The sequence below is a fragment of the Sus scrofa genome, chromosome 5 (genome assembly GCF_000003025.6).
Source record: "Sus scrofa isolate TJ Tabasco breed Duroc chromosome 5, Sscrofa11.1, whole genome shotgun sequence".
Classification (NCBI taxonomy): domain Eukaryota; kingdom Metazoa; phylum Chordata; class Mammalia; order Artiodactyla; family Suidae; genus Sus; species Sus scrofa.
This window is the reverse complement of record NC_010447.5, coordinates 35,583,111-35,608,615: the sequence shown is the minus strand read 5'-3', so window position 1 is coordinate 35,608,615 and position 25,505 is coordinate 35,583,111. Positions and strand designations below refer to the sequence as shown.

At 41.4% G+C, this 25,505-nt stretch overlaps 1 protein-coding gene across 2 annotated transcripts in view; it reads right to left on the bottom strand.

Annotated features, from left to right (window-relative positions):
• The window catches only part of LGR5 (leucine rich repeat containing G protein-coupled receptor 5), a 131,978-nt gene continuing 119,854 nt past the window's right edge, over positions 13,382-25,505 (bottom strand). Inside the window, exons 12-17 of one of the 2 annotated variants that reach the window (XM_021090898.1) lie at positions 24,732-24,803; positions 20,865-20,936; positions 19,913-20,038; positions 18,493-18,638; positions 16,425-16,508; positions 13,382-15,332 (exon numbers count right to left, since the gene is read on the bottom strand). In XM_021090898.1, coding sequence (XP_020946557.1) covers positions 14,245-15,332; positions 16,425-16,508; positions 18,493-18,638; positions 19,913-20,038; positions 20,865-20,936; positions 24,732-24,803 — 1,588 coding nt within the window. In that variant the 3' untranslated portion in view covers positions 13,382-14,244. The remainder of the gene's footprint in view (positions 15,333-16,424; positions 16,509-18,492; positions 18,639-19,912; positions 20,039-20,864; positions 20,937-24,731; positions 24,804-25,505) is intronic. The other variant, NM_001315762.1, reaches the window with a different exon arrangement.

The window sequence follows — 25,505 nt, the reverse complement described above, 5'->3', positions numbered from 1 at the left end:
TAGATGTGCAGAATCTCAGGCCCCACTCCAGATCTACCAAATTAGAATCTGGATTTTAAAAAGATCCCTGTAGGAGCTTCCTAGTGGCTCAATGGGTTAAGGATCCACTATTGTCTCTCCTGTGGCTCTGGTTACAGCTGTCGTGCGGGTTCAATCCCTAGCCTGGGAACTTCTGCACACCACAGGTGGGGGGAAAAAATCCCTTGCACATTACGATTTGAGAAACACTGGTCTAGGCTAGAGAAAAGTACATGGATTTTCATTGTTTGAAATACAAAAGAACATGGTCCCAAATCACTCAAATCATCAATTTAAATGTTGGGAACACGGTGGCTACAAGTGCATAGTTTTCTTCATGCTCTGTCTTATGAGGTGTGTGCCTACTAGGTTTCAGAAATGTAGCACTAACATCAGTGTCTTTACCACTAATGCTAAGGAATAATTCTGGCTCCCCAAGTTTTAAATCTTTAAATGCTCATGAAATTTAAGTGAATGATAGCTGTTCATTTATTCACAGGAAAGTTGTATTAGTTATGTATTGCTGCGTAACAAATAACCCCAAAACTAAGCAGCTTAAAGCAAGAAACTATTCCATCATAGTCTCTGTGGGTCAAGAATCCAAGAGTGGCTAACTGGGTGGTTTGGCTCAGGATTTCTTACAAGTGGTATCAAGCTGTTCACTGGATCTGCAGTCAGCATCTAAGGCTTCACTAGGGCTGGAGGATCCACTTTCAGGCTTGCTCATATAGTTGTTTGCAGGCCTCAGTTTCTCACCACATGTATGTCTCCATAGACTCCCTGAGTGGGTTCATGGCATGGCAGCTGGCTTTCCCAGAGTAGGTGAGCCAGGGGAGAGATAGAAGGCACTAAAAATGGAAGTTGCAGTCTTTTGTAACCTAACGTTGGAAATGACACACCATCACTTGCCATAGGTTGGTCACACAGACAACTTTGGTAGACTATGGGAGGAGATTACACAAGGGTGTGAATATCAGCAGGTGGGGGTCATCGAGAGGCCGTCTTGAAGTCTGGCTACTATAATGGTGGAGGAAGCTCTTAGCTCTGAACAACAAAACTCATATCAATAACTCTAGGTCCAGCTTGTATAACTGAGAGTCTTGACTCTATTGAGAAGAGGGAACTGAAACAATGAATGACATATCTCATGCCCATGTTTAAACTTCAAGAACTACTGATCCAAAAATCCAGAAATGGATTTTTGTCCTGATTGGATGGGGAAAGGGGGGAATACAGATGCAAAGAATACCTATTCAGTGGAGACCACGTTTATATTCCCCAAAATTAGATGCAGAACCGTCTTAGCAGTTCTTTAATTCAAAATTGCATCAGAAGTGGAGAAGGGATATTTTACTTGAAAATACTCAAACCAAGAGAGTTCCCATTGTGGTGCAGCAGAAATGAATCCGACTTAGTATCTATGAGGATGCAGGTTCCATCCCTAGCCTCATTCAGTGGGTCAGGAAACTGGCATTGCCTTGAACTGTGGTGTAGGTCTCAGATGTGGCATGTATCCCGAGTTGCTGTGGCTGCAGCATAGGCTGGCAGCTGTAGCTCTGACTTGACCCCTAGCCTGGGAACTAACATGCTGCAGGTGCATCCCTAAAACACACACACACACACACACACACACACGTCAAACCAACTCTTTTAAACAGGCCATACCTGCCAGCGTACTAATCTTCCTGCATCAAATGTTGGCCTTTTTGAACTAGAACCAAATAAGCAATGAATGATGGATATAACCAAATGTTGGGAAAACTTTTGGAACTCCTCTTATCCACAGCCCCGCAGATATTTAAATAAGCCTCTATCATTTTGGTACATTTCCCTTTGAAATGCGACTTCATCATTCTGCTTCAGGTGATGACAATCTGCTTCTTAGTCAGCTCTGTGCACTTTATGCAATCTCTCACACTGAACCAGGTGTAAGAAACTCAACCCATTTTACATCCTATTGCCTATAAACTATTAAAATTGGAAAAGACATTGTCTAGAAAAGCTATTGTTGTCCTTCTCCATGGAATTTTGGCTGGGATAGGTACCTCCAGTTCATACATTTAAAAATACTTAAATTTTCTTCCTCATTACAAATGTATTCAGAGGAAAAACAGAGATTGTAAACAGGCAAAATCAGCTGCACGATCTTTTTCTAATTACTATGCCCAAGCAACATATCAAGAATCCTCATGTTTTCCATTGGAAAATAAAGGTATGTTAATAAGAAACAATGACATTTGGTTTACTTTAGAGCAAAGACCCTTGTATAACCCCAGAGGGCCAATTCTGTTCTTTTTAAGACAAGACTTGTGTAAAAAGTACAAGGGCGTTTTTTTATTTTAGGGGTTCGTTTTCCCTTTTTTTCTTGTGAAGCACTTCCTTATTGTTGCTCCTTATAAACCTCTCAGTGTTTAGCAAGTTTTGGCCAAAATGTCAGTCAAGATCTTGTTCCACTGCGGAATGGAGATTTAAAATTTGAGGAGGCGTTCCCATCATGGCTCAGCAGTAACGAACCCAACTAGTATCCACGAGGACTCAGGTTTTGATCCCTGGCCTCACTAAGTGTGTTAAGGATCCTGCATTGCTGTGAGCTGTGCTGTAGGTCACAAATGAGGTTCAGATCTGGCACTGCTGTGGCTGTGGTTCATAGGCTGGCAGCTAGCGCTCCGATTTGACCTCTAGTCTGGGAACCTCCATAAGTGGTGGGTGCAGCCCTAAAAAGACAAAAGTAAATAAATAAAAAAATTGAGGAGTTAATCAGATAAGTATCAGTTACATATGGACTGCAAATCTCTTCAATGATAATAAAACCTTTCCTATAATAAATGTGTCTCTATGCCCCTTTGGTTTTTTCAGTTAATTGGAAAGTGAAATTTGTTGGCAGATATATTATACCGTGGGTATTTTATTAGCCCCACTTTATAGATGAGCATTCTGAAGAAGGAAAGTAAAGAAACTAGCTGAAGTTCACACAACTGTTAAGGGTTAGAGCTGGGATTTGAACCTAGGCCACCTGGCTTCAGAATCTGAATGTTTAATCACTATGTTATAGTCCTCTTCAAAGTAACTGCTCAATGGATGTTTACTAAATAATTGAATTAATCTAAATGCACACTAGACAAATTCTTTGTAGACAAATGTAAATAAAGAATGGAGATGTTTACAGAGTTCTATAAATATTTCTCCTAGTCAGTGCTTTAGCCAACATTTTCACTTATTTTTCTTTAATTTGAAATAAATATTCTCCTCCATGACTCTCCTTTTCTCTACACTCAGGATAGCTACTTTTCTTTGCCTTTTGTTTCCTATTCTCCCTTGCCACAGGAATCACAGCTCAGTGCCCCCTTAAGCCCCAGCTCCCGTGGGCAGGAGAGTGCAGTGGTTCTTAAACTTGAGCCTGCATTAGAATCACAGTTTCTGTCGGGACTCAGCAGAAACAAATCTGACTAGCATCCATGAGGACTCAGGCTCGATCCCTGGCCTCACTCACTGGGTTAAGGAACCAGCATTGCTGTGAGCTGTGCTATGTAGGTTGCAGATTCAGCTCGGATTTGGCATTGCTGTGACTCTGGCGTAGGCAGGCAGCTACAGTTCCGATTCGACCCCTAGCCTGAGGACCTCCATATGCCATGGGTACAGCCCTAAAATTTAAAAAAAGACAAAAGGAAGGAAGGCAGAAAAGAAAACCTGGAGGGCTAGTTAAAACACATAGCTGGGCTTCACCCAGAATTTCTGATTCAGTAGCTCTGGAGGGAGGTCTGAGTATGTGAATTTCTAACAAGTTCCTGGGGACCACACTTTGAAAATCACTAATGTAACTGTTCAAAGAAATACCTCTGAGACCCACTTCACTGTTCTCTGGGCAAATGATCAAACCTTTGTTTAATCAAACCTTTGTGCTACAGCTTCCTCATCTATGAAATGAACCCATCTTAAAGGCTTGTCTCCTAATTAAATCAGGTATTGTACACAAAAGCACTGCCTGAGATTATCAAGTCTCCGATAACAATTAACTCTTATTATGAGCCGGCTTTTCTAGACATGCTTCCACTTAATGTATTTAACAATAAGGTAATGGCTATTAGCAATGTATATTCTGCATTTTAAAAAAATTTGTTGAGGAGTATAGGTGACTTACAATGCTGTATTTGTCTCAGGTGTACAGCAAAATGAATTATTTATACATATACATATAGAGCCATTCTTTTTCCCATCTATTGAGTAGATTTCCCTGTGCTATACAGTAGATTCTTGTTAATTATCTGTTGTGGATGGTAACTTACATACATCCTCATTCCTGATACTTTCTCCTCGGGGGAGAGAGCTCCATTACTGTCACTATTCTGGCCTCTCAGACCATTCATGGACTTCTCGGGGGAGTAAGAGTGATAGATCTATTGGTGGTTTGGTGAGAGATGTCTGGTCTGCTTGAATAACCCCCTCCTTCATTTTTAAAATTTGGAACTAGCCTGTCCATGGAAACCATCAGTTCCATTGCTCAATGGAGTAGCTATTGCCTGGCTTCCACGTGGAGATTCTGTGGTCATCCAGAGCTGCCTGTGTCTGGGGAAAAAATATGGCTATCTGCAGAAAGCTCACTTGCTGAGATGTTTAAGCCATATTCTGCAATATAAAATTTATTATTAGAAAATATGACAGACTGATCTATATTTCCCCCTTTTCCCCCCTTATTTATCACTTCTTTAGAACTCAGGCTGAGAGAAAGGATGCTATTTATTGGAAGCTATCAAATCCAATATGAGGCCGAGCCTTAAGCTATGTAGTATTTTGACTTTGGTAGATTTTTAAGGTTTATAGTGGTTGTATCCACAGATGAGTGTATGTTTTCATTAATACTGCACTGGTGGTTTGTTTTGTTTTGTTTTTTGCTGCACCCATGGCATGTGGAAATTCCCAGGCCAGGGATCAAATCTGCACCACGGCAGCAACTGAAGCTGCTGCAGTGACAATGCCAGATCCTTAACCCACTGTGCCACAAGGGAACTACAAGACTGCACCAGTCTTAATCAAGTCTGGGCCATTTGAAAGCTGAGAAAAGAATGGGTCTTTTCATCACAGAGCCTTCTGGAAATCAAATCTCTTGACCCTAGTGGACTTAGATACCTTCAGAAGCTGTTGATGGTGTGGAGGAGCAGCTTTTTGAGGGTGGGAGGAAAACTGCCCAGATACACAGCTGATATCCTCCTGTGAGGGACGGCAACACTTCTGGTTGACCACAGCTCTACTGGTTAAGCTTAGTGAATTAAGGTAAAAGAATACAACACAGTGAAAGCTGGAGGGAGAAATCCTATTTCCCCTCCTGATGCTCCTTTCCATGTGGAGGAAGCTATATTAGAGTAATAGTCCTGGCAGCGTTCCATCCTCTCACTGATTTCTTCTGTAGGAAGGAAGGAATGGAGGTTCCATTTATTTATCGGGCTTTCCCAAACAATAGCTAAACATTTACTGAGCACTTATGAATTATTCAACAATTTGCACATTAGAACTCCTCAATTGCACATTAATAATTCAAGGTAAGCTATGAAATGGATGCTATTACTATCCTCATTTTATAGATGAGAAAATGGCCATTTAGAGGAATTAAGTAATATTCCATTACAGAATATGCCCACCTAGGAATTCCTGTCGTGGCTCAGTGGTTAATGAACCCAACTGGCATCCATGAGGACTTGGGTTCTATCCCTGGCCTTCTCTCAGTGGGTTAAGGATCTGGCGTTGCTGTGAGCTGTGGTGTAGGTCGCAGATGCGGCTCGGATCCCGCATTGCTGTGGCTCTGGCATAGACTGGCGGCTGCAGCTCCGTTTGGACCCCAGCCTGGGAACCTACATGTGCCCCGGTTGTGGACTTAAAATGACAAAAAGACACACACACAAAAAGAAAGAAAGAATGTGGCGGAGTTCCCGTCGTGGCGCAGTGGTTAACGAATCCAACTGGGAACCATGAGGTTGCGGGTTCGATCCCTGGCCTTGCTCAGTGGGTTAAGGATCTGGCATTGCTGTGAGCTGTGGTGTAGGTTGCAGACTCGGCTCGGATCCCGAGTTGCTGTGGCTCTGGCGTAGGCCGGCGGCTACAGCTCCGATTGGAGCCCTAGCCTGGGAACCTCCATATGCCGCAGGAGGTGGCCCTAGAAAAGGCAAAAAAAAAAAAAAAAAAAAAAAGACAAAAAACCAAAAACAACAGCAACAAAAAAAACGGGACGTGGCTACCTAGAACTAAGTAATATGCCAACCCAGCTTATAAATAGTGGAAAAGTCACAGAATAGAGATAATCAATTGCTAACAATAGAAGTGTCTGAAGCAAAAACAAAGAAAAACTAGGTTATTCTAATGGTGAGAGATCCATAGATTTAAGGGGTAACAAGAGTGCTCCATTCCTAGAGCTGGGTTGAACACGCCAGTTCTCCAGTGCCCTGCTAAGATCCTGAGGCCCAGCTTTAGTGTCCCTGTGGTCTCGTGAAACTCCTGTTTTTCTTATTGCCACATACGTCCTCCCAGTCACTTTCTACTCTGTCACTTATGATGAAAAGAGCCTAACGAATCACAGTTACTGAATATGTCACCTCAGTAATCGAATATGCACAGTGGGATGGAAAATAGGGGGAAGGAAGAAAAAAGACAAAAAAAAAGTGGGGTGAAAGACAGATGTATAAAGACTTGAAACTGCTAAAGCGAAATTTTGATAGAGGATGCATCAACTTGGTTCTCCACGCTCTTCGGGCTGGAATGTTGCCCTGTGCCTCTCTGGCTTACTTGGCCTTTGCCTGCCTGTCTCACATCTGAGAGACAGCGGCACAAAAAACCTGCTATAACCTTTGACAGCTGATAGTGTTTCATCACCAGTTTGAAGGAAAAATCAGAGACAATCAAGAGCTGGGAAACTAAGGGACTTGCCTCTATTCCACAGCAGATCTCTAAAAGAGTGGTTTAAGCCTCACGCCTATATTCTTCATTATCTTTGAAAAAACAGATAGAATGCCCATCACGCATGACACACAGCTGTGTGCTCTAGATTTCAGGATGTTGATTTAAGCGCACGCCACCTTCCCCAGCAGTATCCTAAATCTCTTAAATTCCTTCTACAATTCTGACAGCAATTCTGATGTGTGGGTTTTTCTCCCACACCCACAATCCCTCCTTCTTCCCTTTTGGATGCCAATCACAAGTCCCAGGTTACCTGTGCTTCTGACAAACCTGCTGTAGATGGGATATTCCAAAGACCTCCTCCTTAAGTTCAATTAATTTGGTAGGGTGGCTCACAGCACTCAGAGAAACATTTTACTTACTAAATTACCAGTTTATTATAAAAAGGGTATAACACAGAAACAGGGAGTTCCCGTTGTGCCTCAGTGGTTAACAAATCCGACTAGGAACCATGAGGTTTCGGGTTTGATCCCTGGCCTCACTCAGTGGGTTAAGGATCTGGTGTTGCCATGAGCTGTGGTGTAGGTCGCAGGTGCGGTTCGGATCCCCAGTTGCTGTGGCTCTGGCGTAGGCCGGTGGCTACAGCTCCGATTCGACCCCTAGCCTGGGAACCTCCATGTGCCGCAGTGCAGTCCTAGGAAAGGCAAAAGGACCAAAAAAAAACCCACAAAAAACAAAAAACAAAAGAAACAGTCAGATGGAAGAGATGCATAGGGCAAGATATGTGGAAAGGGCTCTGAGCCTCCATGCCCTCTCCAGACACTCTCCAAATCGCACGTTCACCAACATGGAAACTCTCTGAACCCCATGCTTTTGGGTTTTTATGGAGGCTTTATTACACAGGCCAACTGATTAAATCATCATCATTGGTGACTGAACTCAATTTCTAGCCCCTCTCCCTACCCAGGAGGTTGGGAGTAGGGTTGGGGGACTGAAAGTTCCAAATCTACAATCACAGATTGGCCCCCCATCCTTAGGGTACTAGGGACTTCCCAAAAAGTCACCTCATTAACATAACAAAAGACACCTTCAGGGCTCTCCACACTTAGGAAATTCCGAGAGTTTTAGGAGGTATATGCCAGGAGTGGAGATCAAGACCAAATATATGTTTTTTCCTTTCTTTCTTTCTTTCTTCCTTTTTTTCTTCCTTTCTTTCCTTCTTTCTTGTCTTCTTAGGTCTGCATCTGCAGCATATGACTTTTACCAGGCTAGGGGTCGAATCAGAGCTGTAGCTGACAGTCTATGCCACAGCCATAGCAATGCCAGATATGAGATGTGTCTGTGGCCTACACCATAGCTCACAGCAATGCCAGATCTTTAACCCACTGAGCGAGGCCAGGGATTGAACCTGTGTGCTCATGGATACTAGTCAGATTCGTTTCCACTGAGCCATGACGATAGATCAGAATATCACACCTTCTAAGAAGACTAACATAAGGATTCATCTGACACATTGAGAAGTGAGCTGATATTTGATCTAGATTTTCATCCAATATAATGGATTTTCTTTGGTATCCAAGACATCTGACAAATGAATTTTATTTCGATTAAGCACAACTGTCTCCGTGAATTATTCACCAATAGCTTCTTATTCTCTAAAAGCGTAAATACGGCTTACGCTAGGACTGCCTTCCAAGTACTCTTAAATAAAACGCAAATTCTAGTACTACCCCCTCATCTTTGACTTTAGGGAATCACAATCACACTTATTCACTGTTTTTTCATCTGCAAAATGGCAAATCCTGCTTTTCTTATGTCAGAGCATTGTTGGGAAAGGGACAAAGACAGTAGCCATTTATTAGGTACTTATTACATTCTAGGTGCTGTGATGAGAACTTTAGACAGAGTGAGTTATTAATATTCCTAGTCCTGTGAAGCTGGTGGTATTACTCCCATTTTACTGAGGAGAAAGTTGAGGCTGAGAAAAATTAAATACCTGCTCAACTATACATGGTAATAGGACTAGGATTCAAACACAGTTCTGTCTGGCAGTGCATTCCTGGACTTAACCCTTTTACTCTTTGGCTTGCTGTGAGCTGGTACTTAAGAAGGCACTTTGTAAATTTCAATTCTTCAACTATTTCAAACGTTTTCCTTTAGCCTGCTTTTCTCCAGATGAATATTTTCAATTATTCTTTACTGAACTATCATTTCCCCATCCCATGTCATTAGATTCACTGTCTTCATGGAGTAGCATTTTTTTTTTTTTTTTTTAACATCTCACTTGGTATATCCTAACAGGAATGGGAAGTCATGGCCTAATGTGGCTAGAGTGGGGAAACCCATATTCCACAATGCTTCTCCCACTCATAGCATGTATTTTCTACCAGTTTCTGAACTCAGACAAGCTAAAGCTTTGTTATCATCCTACTGAACAGGCTTCAAGTGTCAGACACGCTGGAACTTGTGTTTGAAATGAGTCAGTGTAGAATCTAAGTTACCCCTTAAAAGGTGCTCTTAAGGGGGACATTGAGGAGTTCCTGTCGTGGCTCAGTGGTTAACAAATCCGACTAGGAACCATGAGGTTTCGGGTTTGATTCCTGGCCTCACTCAGTGGGTTAAGGATCTGGCATTGTTGTGAGTTTTGGTGTAGTTTGCAAATGTGGCTGGGATCCCACGTGGCTGTGGCCCTGGTGGAGGCCGGCGGCTACAATTAGACCCTTAGCCTGGGATCCTCCATATGCCTCGTGAGGGGCCCTAGAAATGGCAAAAAGACAAAAAAAAAAGGGGAGGGGTGGACATTGAAATGGTGGGGGAGGGTGGTTACAGATCCCGGACTACTTCACTTGCAAGGAAAAGCTACATAACCTAAGTATATTTTGGGGTCTCTGTGCCCTGAGAAAGTTGTCTGTGTTTAGTGTCTTGGAAGGACATAGACCCTGTTAGACATAGTTAGACTGTAAAATAAAATTTCCAAATATTGAAGAAAAAATTGGAACATATATGATCCACATGGAGCCCCGTTTATTTATTAGGATTTAATATCTTGTTGGCTAATGCCCCCCCCCCAGCTAAATCTAATGATAAGATTAACAAAAAAAGCAAGACATTGTTTTTTTTGTTTTTTTTAGATGTTAAGGATTTTCTGGTTCTAAATGAACAAGGTGTTGCTAATTTTATTACCTTTTACTCCCTTGCCTTTCTCCTTTTGGCCAAAACAAAATGAAAAGATGTTTTTTATTTCAAGTAAGAATGATTTTCTCCAGGAACAGTTGTGAGAAAAAATGATGTGTAATAACAGTCACCTAATATGTTTTTATATTAAAATGTCATTCAGAACAGTTTGTCATAGGTGACATATGAATAGAGGAACTGAAAATAAGGAGGTTTATTGATGTAAGTGGTTGAATACTAAAATCTCTTTAAGGTCTTGTTTAACATTGGCCTTTCCAGAGAGATTTCCCTTGGCCTCTGCATCTGAAGTAATATGCCCATTACTCCTATGGTGCCACTCAGTTTTATTTCCTTCCTTCATGTTTCTATCAGGTATTTCCTTGTTTGTATTTGCTTTTTATCGATCTCTCCTCCATTGAAATGCAAACTCCAGGCTACATTTTATTATTCCTATTTGTAGAACACTGCACATAATAAGCATAGAATATCTGTTGAATGAATGAATCCACTTTGAAAACATAAGATTGTTGACCACTTACTCTTGGCTAGCCTACCAGTTTGTGGGCTTTTTTGGTTTTCTGTTTTGTTTTGGTTTTATTTTTGCTTTTTAGGGTCACATCTGAGGCCTCTGGGCATATGGAAGTACCCAGGCTAGGGGTCGAATCAGAGCTGTTGCTGCCAGCCTATGCCACGGAATCCAAGCCACATCTTCGACCTACACCTCAGCTCAAGGAAACACCAGATCTTTAACCCACCGAGAAAGGCCAGGGATCGAACCCACGTCCTCGTGGATACTAGTGGGGTTCATTATCACTGAGCCATGACGGGAACTCACCCAGTTTGTGTTTCGTTTTGTTTTTCATTTTTCTTGTTGTTCAGTCTGTCAGCAGTTTATTATATCTTTTCTCCTCATTGAAGGTTTGTTCATTTGTGGATGTGATTCTGATTTACAGTGGAGAGCACTTATCAGACACTTAACAGCGCAATGTTTGGTGTGAGGTGTGTTACTACGAGGTTTTGGTAATAAAGTAATAGAGCTTGTGGATTTTTATTTTTATTATTTTTATTTTTTTGTCTTTTTGCCTTTTCTAGGGCCGCACCCTCGGCATATGGAGGTTCCCAGGCTAGGGGTCGAATCAGAGCTGGAGCTGCCAAGCCTATGCCAGAGCCACAGCAACGAGGGATCCGAGCTGCATCTGCGACCTACACCACAGCTCATGGCAACGCCAGATCCTTAACCCAAGGCCAGGGATCGAACCCGAAACCTCATGGCTCTTAGTCGGATTCGATAACCACTGAGCCACAACGGGAACTCCTGGATTTTTAAATAAATAAAAGAGAGTGGGTTTTTTATGTTTCCTTAAAAAAAAAAAAAATCATACCACTGACTTCTGTTTTCTTGAGTTGAAGAGAAAAGGATAGGCTGCCAGGACTTGTTCCTAACTTTGGCCACCCAAAAGCGAGTATGTGGAGAAGAGAGACTGAGATCCATTGCTCTAAAGGCAATTTTTGTATCAGCTGCCTGGGCTAAATTAGAGGAGTGAGATTAAGAGATGTGAGACTATGTTATGGCCCTTGTTTCCGTTGAAGACAAATCAAGCATAGATGACAAACAGAGTGGGACCCTGCTGGTTAGGTTGGAGCATGTGATTGTATCGGATGGGTGGGAAACTCGGTGCCAGGTACCTTGGAGATGCTGTCGATACAGGCGAATCGTAGCAATAATGCTGGGCCTCTATTTGATGGCTTCATTTTACAACTTGTACAGGCAGAGTGGGAATCACCATTGTAGCTGGAAGGGTCTGACACTAGCTGTTTAAAAAATAATTTCATTTCTTATGTTTTTGGAGGATGAGAACTGAAGGGAAACAGTGTATTTCTTTATGCCTTGAAAATCACATGTATTTATTTTTTGGCCTTGACATGGTCATAAAATATGTTTTCTTTAAAAAAAGAACTTATAGGAAACTCATGCTCATGTTGAATGATTTAGAATTGAGTTGTTATTTGTACCTGTCTTTCTAATTGTGTTATTTTTTTTTCTTTTTATATTGCAAAAGAAGTAGGTTCTGGCTATGAAATCCAAACTATCACTGGTGACAATAAACTTCACCAAGTTATTTGGCTTATCCATCATAGTTAAAACAATCTAAGAGTTGGTGAAGATATTTTGATTTGTTTTTTTGAAAGATTTACTTAGGGTGAGTCCATGGAGTTCCCGTTGTGGCTCAGTGGTTAATGAACCTGACTGGCATCCATGAGGACTCAGGTTCCATCCCTGGCCCCACTCAGTGGGTTAAGGATTCGGCTTAACTGTGAGCTGTGGTGTAGGTCGCAGACTCGTTTTGGATCCTGTGTTGCTGTGGCCCTGGCATAGGCTGGTGGCTATAGCTCCGATTTGACCCCTAGCCTGGGAACCTCCATATGCTGCAGGTGTGGCCCTAAAAAGAAAGAAAGGCAGAAAAAAAAAAAAAAGACGAGTCCAAAATACTTAAAATATCGAATTGTAAATACGTAGACAGTAAATATACTTACATGTCAAAAATCAAAAACATTTAGGTGGCATATATTTGCCTATGGGTTCAATAAAACACCTGAAATATTTTGCTTTAAAGTCACACATTTTTATTACAAATTTATTTTGTACCCAATAGAAAAGCAAGTTTGGTATCTATTTACATATACTATACATTTACATATATTACATACACTTAATGAATTTAAAGAAAATGGACAGAGAAACACAACATATATATGGAAGAATATGCCACTGTACAAATTATCATGGTCCTTAGTGTTACTGAATCTTTACTGTAGTAATAAATACAGTTCTATATTTACACATCTTATAAAACATTTCATAAATGTATTTTCTCAATTCCAAATTAAAACATCTGATCAAAATAAACATGCTTATATAAAAATAAATCTACCTAAGAGTCTTTTGGTTTGGATGTATTGAAGCTAGTGTAGAATAATAGAAGTTAGGAATTTACCCTTCGGCCTTTAGTATTTAATAATTTTACCTCTTATAATACCTAACATGTATATTAAATATGGAATAAGCAGAGAAGTCATCTTCCTGACATCAAGTGGGCTGATCCAAAGACAACATAGCTAAAACCAAGCTAAATAGACAGGATAAGGTGTTGCCAAGTTTCTGTTGAGTCAAAAGTGGTTTCAGACACTGTTGCTAAAGCTACTAGAGATACATGTGCGAAGTTATGTCAGTGAATTTCATTTATGTTGTGTCTGCCTTTGATAATTACCTCATGATGCACATCAGTCTGAATCAACTGATAAAACCTTCTGCGAAAAATGTGCATTCACCCAGGGGGAAAAGACATCCCAGGTTGCTAGCCATCTTTTCTAAGTATGTCCATTGCTGGCAATGGACTTTTCTTCTGACCTCTGGGCACCAAGAAGTTAAACATGAATTAGACAAGGCAAACCTCATCTGTACACAATTGCCTTCACGGCAATTGAAGAATTTAAGTTCATTTTCCTTTCCAAATATTTGTAAGCAGTTTAATTCTACTACAGGTGGAACTATCTAGTGCCGATACATAAAATCTAGCATCACTAAAAATGATGTGAATATGAATGAATAGTGCCTTATGTTATCCATTCACAGGAAGACTGGTTACCTGGAGGATCCTTTCTGAGAAAAGGTGGAAGAGTACTAAAACCTCTCCATATGGTCGTTAAAATGAAATCCTACTGGTCACAACCATTACTTAGTAACACATGCCATTTAAAATCCTTATTTTCCTAATACCTCCAAACATAGCGTTTTCAAGTTTAAAATCTTTTTTGTAAGTAAGTGACCCCCCCACCCCCAGCAAATCCTTAAATTAGTGAGCTGGAAAAGAATTCCATTGAAATCATGGAGAATTTTTTGAACATTGCAATCTGTTTTTTAAATATTATATATATTTAGGCTTACCTGAATCGTGTGACTGATCTATCGTAGCGGAACAAATTATATAAGCAGCATTTAGACTTGTTTTCCACTCTCCAGTATCAATAATTCTCAGCTTTTTGACACTGAGAGATTGATTTTTTTTAAAATCAAGTTTCCATTCATCTCTTTTTAGTTACTACTCTGATGTACTCAATCTCACATTTTTGGGTTTTCAATTTTGGAAACCTTATTCTCTCACATGTTAATTAGAGACATGGGACAAATGCCACGGAAGAGAGATGACAGCTTTCGGTCATTGGATAAGCTGCCGGTGACCCGGAATTGGAAGGCAGGTCGTAGGCTATGCTGGCACCGGTGAAGGGTACCAAGGCTTGGGTGGAGTCACAGGACTGTTTCTCAACATCATCCGAGTTAATAGACATCAGGCTTGTGTGTTTGGATCTTGTCCAGAAGGGGGTTTGCTTTCCCAGGCTCCCCAGATCCTCCTTAAAGTGAGGATTGAAGAGGATGTAGAGAAGGGGATTGAGACATGCAGGAAGCGGGACAATCACCAGAAGGATAAACTTAATTACTTCAGGGCTGATGAATGTGAGGTTCAGTAAAGAGGAGAAGGACAAGAAAGCCACTGGGCAGTAAAGGATACAGTTGGTGAAGAGCAACAGAGCAATGTGCTTCACCATAGAACAGTCCAAGATGTTCTCCAGGTCTCCCTTTTCCAAACTGCAGTAGAGCTTGGTGTAGGCGATGGTCATCACCAGGAAGCAAAGGGAATTGAGCAAGACGAGGGCCACCACGTAGCCCATGGCGCTGGGCTCCCCAAAGGGCAGCGGCAGGCAGAGCGGGGAGGCGCTGTACTCGCTACCGCCCAGCAGGGGAACCGCCGCGATGGTCAGGGCCAGCAGGGCGCAGAGGACAAGGGCTGCTTTCAGGCTGGAGGAGGGAGTTTTCATTTCGAATTTCGCAGAGCATTTCACAGAGAACCCTCGCTCCAGGGCTGCCAGAGTAAGCAGGAAAACGGAGGATTCCGAGGCAAAAATGGACAAAAACCCAACGATTTGGCAACCGACCCCCTGCTCCCACCACGCTCCGTGCCGCGCAAAGCTGCCAAAAGTAAAGGCATCCACGGCAGCCAGCACCGCACTGGAAACCCCCATGAGCGTGTTGGCCGCCGCTATCAACCCGATTAACAGTTTTATGGAGGAAATGTACAGAGGGGCTCTGAACACTGTGGAGGTCACCAAGGTGTTACAAGTAAGTGCCAAAACTGCTATGGTCCACACTCCAATTCGGATCAGCCAGCTACCTAACAGGTATTCGCAAAGTTTGAAGGGGCCTAGAAGTCCAAGGAAAAAAAGAGTGGGTATCAGTTAGGGTTCTCAACTTTTGCCCAGTCCCCGTTTTGTTTCTCTTATTAGGACACTGAGAGATAGAGGCCAGTAACAGCCATGGTCATACACAGTTCCCTTGGGGCATGCTTCACTTTATTAAACCACTATGTAATGTAAAGGTGAACATGCCACATGCCCAGGTTTTCAAGCCATTCCCAGAGAAATGGAGACAGGAAGTTTAAATCACTTGATTCAGGTCCCTCAAATACAGCAGTGTTGGGGCCAGGGAAAAAGCCAGGTCTCCTGAGCTTTTTTTAGTTATATTTTTCCAGGATGCTTCAAAAAGGTTCTGTAAGGAGTTCCCACTGCACAGGGAGGGTTAAGGATCCTGCATTGTCTGTGTCGTGGCGCTGGGTTCAATGCCTGGCACAATGGGTTAAGGATCCGGCATTGCAGCAGCTGTGGCATAGGTCACAGCTGCTGCTCAGATTAGAGAAGAGAAAGTATGAGTTGTATGAAGGTGCATTTTATGAAAATGTTTTTAGGTTTAGACTGACATTTGATGTTTGGGAGCAAGGAACAATCAAATTGTGGAAAAGAAAATATCAACCCAGCTGTCTTTTTTTTTTTTTTTTTTCAACTGGCCTCTCCTATTTTAGGGAATGGGACAAACAATTAAGTGAACAATATATATGGATATTTTGTACTTACCCTTAAAAATTACTTGCTTTAACCAAATAGCTATTTAGGGAAGACCTCAAAGAAATCACTGTCAAAAATCAGTGATTAGATGAAGCAAGACAGTGGCAGACCTGTTCAGGCTAAATTGCTAATATCATTTAAAAATCATATTTACTTCTAAACTACATTACTGTTTCTTTAATTCCCATTGATCCAAATCAAAAGTCTTCCACAAAAATTCTAGACTGGAGGCCAACTCCAGGGAACAAACATTTGTATTTTTAAAAGTCCCCAGGAGATACTGATGAGCTGCAAAGGTGCACAGATTTTGCTTTGAAGTGTAGCCAAAATGTCATTGATGGTCTTAGAATGAAGGGGGGTTACTGCTGCTGAGGCAGGTCTGATGCTTTTCTCACCTGGGGAAGGTGTACACTGCACGGAATGTAGGGCTTTCAGGTCTTCCTCAAAGTCAAGCAAGAAATCTTCAAGATCACGCTCATCTGCAGGAATAAGAAGTTCTGGAATGATTACTTCTCTCTCTCTTTTCGGGGACCAGCTCCCAGGGAGGAGTGTCCTAGATTGTCCCAGAGACATGAAATGTCACAAAGGGAACTGAAGGTCAGACGTCCCATTTCTCCCTGCGTTTTCTTGCAAGTCTATTATTAAGTAGCTTTTGGATGTTCTACTCAAGCTACTTTATGACACAGTATTCCAGCAGAACTGGGTGCAAAGGACAATAACCCTGGACTCCTGGTCATAACATTGAAGCTCTCTCATTCTGTTTTTGTTCCCTGGAGCTCACGCTGGCTCCTAATTGCACTGACCTAAATTAGCGAGAGAGTGTGGACCTCGCCATTCAGTGAAGAACCACTTTATCCAATTTTCTAATACATAGATGGCTACAGTGCAGATGTTCTGGGCTGTGTTCTCTGAACACAAGAGGGCGAATAAGTAAGTTTCAGTCTTTTCTGGGGAGTTCTTAACAGAGGACAAATCTGCTTGGTGCTTGGATTAGCTATCCATGAAATAGGAGTTTTGGGATCTCATGCACTTTCTTAAAGAGGCTGATTTGGTTGTTTTGGTGTATGGCTTGAATATCAGTGTTTTTATTTTATTATCATCATCATCATTATTATTATTATTTAGGGCTGCACCTGCAGCATATGGAGGTTCCCAAGCTAGGGCTCAAATTGGAGCTGTAGCTGCCGGCCTACACCACAGCCACAGCAATGCAAGATCTGAGCCACGTCTGCAACTGACACCACAGCTCATGGCACTGCCAGACCCTTAACCCACTGAACAAGGCCAGGGATTCAACCTGAGTCCTCATGGATGCTGGTCTGATTCGTTAACCACTGAGCCATGACGGGGACTCCCAAACATCAGTGTTTTTAAAAAGCTTCCATGTGATTCCAATCTAGGGTCGGTCAAGGGTTGAGAATCACTGCCCTTGAAAATAAACTCCTTGAAGAACTTTGTCCCTTTTGTTCATTGTGTGTCTCTGGGGCCTAGAACAGTGCCTGGCACATAGTAGACACTCTAATTGTTTTTGTTTGTTTTTGTTTTTGTTGGTGAGGAGAGTGTGTATGTGAATAAACATAGTAGAAATCAGGGTGGGTAAAGCAGGAAAAGCAAAAATGAAAGCCAGAACAAGAGCAAGACACATGCTGTAACCTAAAACAAAACAAAAAAAAAAATCAAGGGCCATAATATCAGCTCCTTAATCAGAAAGGTGCGCAGGAAGAAAAGTCAAGATAATGTGCAGACAGACTGAATCATACTTGCTTGGGAATCAACAAATCATTAACACCCAAAGGAAGAAGAGCCGGTCTGTTTAGACTCTGTGCAAACTTGCAGGGTTGGCAGGGAAAGGAGAGTGGGAGCTGCCTGGCACCTCCTCATTACCACAGGTATGATTTGAGGTGCATTGTTGTCTATTTAAGTCAGGTCTTACTTCAAGGAAAGCCAAGTGCTTTACAGACATTATCTCATTTCACTCTCCTGACAGCCCTGTGGGGGGTAGGAGGGAAGGACGTGTTAGGATTGCTTGCATAAGAACTTGGATTCTTAAGCCCTTCTGCTGAAATATGGAGGCATCTGAAATGTCTGTATCTTTTACCTCCTCCAACTGGAAGAATAAGAATGGATTTTCTCTCCTGAAGAAAAATGCTCAGGAGCATTTCGGAAAAAGATATCCACATGGCATGGGGCCCTCTTTAAAGTTGATGAAAATATTAATAATAATATTTACCCCTGAGGACAATGTATGCTAAATGGGATCTAATTATAGGTATTATTAAGAATTCACTTACGGAAAAGATGAAATTTTAGAATGAATCCTAAAGGGGTTTCCTCTTTCTCTGAGAATCTTTAAAAAGTGGGATTGGTTACATAGGGCCTTGTCTGGCATTCAGTGGATCTGTTTGATGACTTTTCAAGCCCCTTTCAGACACAGTTTCATCACAGTGACATAGTAGGTTTTACCTTGAACTTGAAACATTCCGGCATCTTTTTTATGAAGGTCATCTGCACTGTTGTTGTCAGCTTTATTCCACTGATTAGAAATTTTATAGACATTTTCACACACTCCAAATACACAGCACTGGTATGCATAAGGCATTTCTATAACCCTTTAAATGAACAAAACCAAGACAAAAACATACATTTAAAGAAATAGATAATTAAATATAGTGTTTCATTCAATAATTCTGCCTGTGAATTTTAGCCTTAATAAACAATCTAAAATATTAATTATGTGCATAGAGATGATTACAGTGCAATTCATTCGTAATAACAATGTAGTTATTCAAATTATTGCCATAAAATGTTGATTATACTGTTTTCCCTACTTTTGTGTTTGGAAATTTCCATAATAAAATCATTAAGAAGTGACTGCTAGGTAAATTGTAGCACCATTAAAAAGTGGTTATGGTATGACATAATGTTAAGTGACAAAAACATGATACAGGTTTGTATACATACTGTGATTCTAACAATTAAAAATTCACTGGAAATAAAATCTGGAAGGAAATAACATAAAGAGTTGTTTAGGGGGTATTTTTAGACTTTGTTTTCTCTCTTCTATTTTCTGAACTCTCTTTTAGAGTTATGGTTTTATTTATTTATTTATTTATTTATTGCCATTTTTAGGGCCGCTCCTGCGGCATATGGAGGTTCCCAGGCTAGGGGTCCAATCAGAGCTGTAGCTGCCGCCCTACACCGGAGCCATAGCAACTCGGGATCTGAGCCGCATCTGCAACCTACACCACAGCTCACAGCAACGCCAGATCCTTTAACCACTGAGCAAGGCCAGGGATCGAACCCACAACCTCATGGTTCCTAGTCGGATTTGTTAACCACTGCGCCACAACAGGAACTCCTGGAGTTATGGTTTTAAAAGCAGGTTAAAAAGTGGTGTGGCTTAAAATACATATATAGAATATATATACATATATATATGTAAAATCTTTCAAAGGACTTCTTTATTGCTAATAAGCATAACAGGTTTTAAAAAGCATTACTTCCTCAAACCAATATTAATTTAGTCCATTTTATTAGAACCTACATATACAGATAGATGAATTTTAAAATGTAAACAGGAGTACAATTATGTTATAATGTTATTTAATTACATATGCTAGTTTATACCCATGGATCATTGGTTTTCAGATTCTTTCCATTAACTCTGTGATTCCAGGTGGCATCTTTGAGAAAGAAAGGAAATGTGGTCAGGAAGACACATCTCCCACCCCAGGGCTTGTCCTATCAATGCCCCAGGGGTGGGGGACTTGAAGGCAATGAAATGCAATTCAAAAGAGGCCCATAAATTTTGAAAACCACTCTAACACATCTATTATTTCACATGACCACAAATGTATCTTATTAGTTTTAATGACAAACTCACTTGAGTTCTGGAAAGTTTTCAGATGATATCAAGCTCTGTAAGGCATGATTTCCTGTTAATTTTAAGTGAGTTAAACCATGTAACCCAGTTACAGGAAAGGACGACAGGCGGTTGGACGATAGGTCCCTGCAAAACATCAAACAACAATTGGCTTTTAGTCGGTGTGAGTATAAAACGATTATGTTAAAAAAGCAACCTAAAGATTATTAAACTGCTCCATAAAAACTTCTAAGCAGGGTCCTTACGCTTGACGGTACGAAGAACCATTTTGGTTTTAGCTCCCGACAGCTTTTCTTTTCTTTAATTTACAACCAGAATTGCAGGAGGAAAAATGTGTTAATCACGTCCAAATTGTAATTTCTCTATTCAGCTGAATTTTGCCAGGTGGGGACATCTCAAAACAAGGGGGAGGTGCTGCATCTAATTTGAAAAGTGATGCGGACGGGATCAAGTTAGAGGGGGAGGGGGACAACATTGTCAGGGGTTTATTTTCTTCCTTCTCGCATTAACTTCTGTCTGACCAATTCCTCCTTCCTCTGTGAGATGCAGAAGAAGGGGGAGAGGAAGGAGCGAGATGTGGAGAGGGAGGAAAAAGAAGATGGGCAGGGAGATTTTCTGTTAGTCAAGAGGGCAAAATGTAAAATGAAAGCCCTTTAGCACTGAACTGACATTTTTATTCCATTCCACCTGATAGCTCAGCAAAAAAAATGAAAAACTTCACCTCAGTAACCAGAACCAGCTGTCACCCAGGTCTTCATTTATCCACGTAAGGGCCCCCATGACCCTAGAGGGGCAGGGGGGCTCCTTTCTGGTTTGATCCAGCTCTAGTGAAGCTGAGGACTGGGCATTCTGTACCCTGTGGGCTTCTTCAGCAGAACCAATATTTTTACTAGGCTGTGATAGATGGTACCCAGTTATTAAAAGATATACCATAAACAAATGAAATACTCACAGCTTTCTTAGAGATGGCAAGGTGGAAAATGCATTGGGGTGAATAGTGGCAATTTTGTTCCAAGCTAAATTCCTATTAAAAAAGAAAAAAAGGGCAAGTGAGAGGCTTATAGAAAAGAAAACCACGTGAAGTTTTACCGTATATATTCATTTATCTAAAAAAAATTAATTTACCTTCAAGACAGAAACAGCTTACCACATCATCCTTCAGATGCAGATATTCACAGCAAAAAATGGGTAAAGAGAGAATTTTAAAGCAACCTTGTTTAAATCAATTCAGGGAAATCATTCAGGTGGATATTTTAGTTTTTACTCTCTTCTTGCTAAAAAGTTGACTTTAACATGGTTGTAAAATTTTATTAGGGTCTTTTTAAGATGAGTGGGGGTTGGGGAGTCGGAAGAGACGGGAACTTCTGAGGCTCTTCCTCTGACAGGCAAGTAAATTTTATGTTATAAAATGTCCCCGGACAAGCAATGGAACTCAGCAAGAATTTGTGTACATTGTCCATGTATGTCAGACTTTAAGAGCAACACAGAAATACTTTCAAAAACATTTTCGGTAGAGGGGACATACATTTAAATTCTTAACTGAGAAATGAAGGAAAGAGAGGCTAGCATTTATTAGAAATAAAATTCACTCCCCCCTGCCCCAGACATATATATAATGATAACTTCACAGGAATAAGAACTTCCGTATTTAAAAAAAGAGCAATAAACTTAAAATTCGTATTTTTACAATGCATAACTCATAAGGGGAACTAAAATGTAGACATCTGAGGAACTGAAAGTGATCCCTGGCAGCTTTCTCTAGCACGAATAGGTAATTTATTCACAGTATTGGGCCCCCTAAGTTACCCAGGATAAATGGTATTCACAAAATATTTACATTCTCATTTGAAAGGCCCCCTAAACTGGGGAAAACCGGAAAGCTTTGGAGTTCCCATTGTGGCTCCGTGGGTTAAGAACCCAACATAGTGTTTACGAGGATGTGAGTTAGATCCCTGGCCTCTCTCAGTGTGTTGAGGATCCAGCATTGCTGTGAGTTGTGGTGTAGGTCACAGACGTGGCTTGGATCTGCTGTTGCTGTGGCTGTGACATAGGCCAGAAGCCGCAGCTCTGATTCGACCCCCTAGCTTGGGAACTTCTATAGGTCATGAGTGTGTCCACTAAACAAATAAATAAATAATAAAATAAGATTAAACCGGAAGTCTTTTTATTTTGCTCCTTTCATTGATCTCAGAACAAAAGAAAGTTCCAGCTAAGGAGGGGAAGGAATGGCCTGGAAGGAGTGGGCAAGCTACAAGTGGGTAATCGAGAGGAGGCTTTCTTCTATGGAGCTGCTCATCCAACACGTGTCCAGTGAGGGACGCAAGCCCTGCCATCTGTCAGTCTTGCTGGTGGCTCTGAGTGGCACACGGGTGCCTTGGTGAGCTTCCAGAGCAGAACATCAGGAACATAGGCCAGGTTTTGCCTTGGGGCTCTACTGCGATTTGACTGCGTTTTAAGTGAATATGGGAGAATTTATATGCTCAGAGGACTGTAATTCCATTCCTATTTGTGAACAGTGCTGGGGGAATCAGTTCCACTCTTGCCCGGACCCTTCAGACTGCATGCAGAGCTCCCCACAGTTCTTGGTTCCCAGTGAGGGGCCCCTGGAGGAGAGAGAGGTTGGGCACTTGTGGTCTCCTCCTCTGTTTTGCAATCTTGTCTCTTTCTCAACCAAGGCATCCCCCTTCCATGCCTCAGCTCTTCCTGGGTTTTGGAAACACCATTCATTCCTCTCTGTGTCTCTTCAGCCCCAGTCTTGGTCACATTGCTGGTTTCTGCATCCTGTCCCTTGCTTCCAGTACCTACACAGATGGCCCTTCATTTGAACCATCTGGGGTGAGTTCTGATTCCTTTGAAAGAACCCTCACTTGTATACCCAAAAGGATATATACTTGTTCTAATAGTGATAACAATAACAATAACAATAATAATACTTTTGCATATATCCAGCCCCCCACAGGATTATCTCATAACCCTTAACACACCTAGGACGTAGATATTATCATTCGCCCCATTTTACTGGTAAGAAATAAAGCACCGAGTGAGTATTAAGTGACTTGCTTCAGGTCACAGAGTAATCTCAGGAGCTGAGATTCAAACTCAAGCTGACGAACTTCAGAATCCCTGATCTGCACAGAAAGTGTTTGGAAATTTTTTTTTTCCCCTCTAGGGCTGCTCCTGAGGCATATGGAGGTTCCCAGGCTAGGGGTCTAATTGGTGCTATAGCTGCCAGGCTACGCCACAGCCACAGCAACGCGGGATCCGAGCAGCATCTGCGACCTACACCACAGCTCACAGCAATGCTGGATCCTTAACCCACTGAGCAAGGCCAGGGATCGAACCCTCAACCTCATGGTTCCTAGTCGGATTCATTTTGCCGCTGCATCTCGATGAAGAGTTTTGAAGAAGGGAAGTAACATCATTCAGTTTCTACTTAAGATTCTCTTTGGAGCATGAGATAAATGGGTAGGGACTGATGGTGGAAAGGTTAGTTAGGAGGAGGATGATGGTGATTCAGGTGAGTGATTCCATGGCTCTTTGGTGAAAAATATTTAAGTTCTACTCTCATTGCAAATACAGTTATACAATACAGTGTTATCAAATATATCAACCTTTTGAAAAAGAACTAACTTTTGGAAGCAGCCAGAACTCCAACCTGTGAGTAAAGCAGATTATAAAAGTGGGTAATGTATTTTTGTTGCACATGTATTTTAAAAAATAAAAGAACTTCACAAGCTGATTTAAGACCAAAAGTAAGGAAAAGGCCACATAATTTAATTCAGAGCAAGGTAGGTTTCAATGCAAATTTTTGGGAGACGGTGATTCTTAAAGGAGAATTTAAAGTGTTTTGTGGAGTTCCCGTGGGGTTCAGTGGGTTAAGAATCCAGTGTTGTCATTGCAGTGGCTTGGGTCACTGCTGTGGTGCAGGTTGGATTCCTGGCCCAGGAACTTCCGTATGCTGCGGGGGTGGCCAAAAAAAATGTTTTGAGGAACAGTATTATTTTATGAGAGTATAATCTCTTAAATGTTAAGAAAAACTTTAGGAAGGTAAAGGTTTTTTGAAACTACATACAGCAGTTTAAACATTATACATTGTCGTCACTCACCAAAATTACACTGCAGTTCAGTTCCAGGATGGAAAAGTTTTTTAAAACTGTCACCACAAGTCTGTTACCGAGGTTTTTTTTTAAACTTATGGTTAATATGTAGTATTTTCAATCATACGATGGAATTGAATGTTTACAAATCTTAGTAGTCTGTGCAGCAGAGGCATTTTCCAGGACAGTTGTGCTCAAACCTTTCTTGTTAGAATGCAGGTTCTCAGGCCATACTCCAGAGAATCCAACTCATGAGGCAGGTGAGAACCTGGACTCAGCATTTTTTTTTTTTTTTTTTTTTTACCGTCACCTCCAGGTGACTCTTAAGAACTTAGAGAGACTCACATTGAAAAATTGACCAGGAAAGCAAAGCAAAACAGACGGGAAGGACTGTGTGGTCATCCCAGTCTTGTACGCAAAACAGTCTCTGCCAAGTCCAGGCTAGGAACAGAAACACATTTCATAGGCTATTCGATGGCTTGGCCTCCTTCCTCTTTATCGAAGTTTCATGTCTGCTGACTGGCAGAAAGCAGATTGCAAATTTACTACTTTTGAACTTGTTCCTGGAAATGATCATGAGCAAAATGTTTGCTTTTTCATAGCAAATACATGTACACAGGCCCAAGAGTACACATATTACGGTGAAAAGAAAATGTTAGGGGAAGCTCTGAAAAAGAAAAGCAGTGCTCTATGTTGGGAAGGTACTGGGAAGCGGTACTCACAGAGATCGGAGGCCGAGCAACTGCTGGAAAGTGTCCGCTTGAATTTCACAGATTTCATTATGTCGTAGGTCTCTGAAATGACAGAGTTCCAAAGATTGATTTCAAAGTCACTGGTTTCAAAGATTAGTCTTCAGAGAACTTTCACAGAGGAATTACCTGCCCTCTGTCACAGGACCACATGAAGTATGACTCTCAAGTGACCATTGGAAAAAAATGTCTTTTTATTTAAGAAAGAACGATTTATACACTTAAAAAAGTATTGTCTCTCTTTCAAAGCAGCTAGCTCCTTTGGGTGAATCTAAGGCTTAAATTTTTTTTTTTTTTTTTTGATTTTTAGGGCTGCACCTGTAGCATATGGACGTTCCCAGGACTACACCACAGTCACAGCAAAACGTGGGCTCTGAGCTGCATCTGCGACCTACACCACAGCTCACGGCAATGCTGGATCCTTTAACCCACTGCGTGAGGCCAGGGATCGAATCCACATCCTCATGGATCCTAATCAGGCTCGTTAACCACTGAGCCACAGAGGGAACTCCCTATGTTCTAAAATGCCAACATCATTCAAACACTTTGAGGTTGCATCTCCTGGCTCTGCCTTTGAGCCTTTCTTATATTCTTTGAGCGTTTTCAGAAGCGTCAAATCTTTACCTTCCAAAGATGGGTTTTTTCCCCTCCCTTGATTGTCCAAAAGCATTCAGAGAAAAATTAAGTAGGAAAGGATAGATGGTTAATATTTTTTTGATCAAGAACCAAAACATGACTATAAAGCAA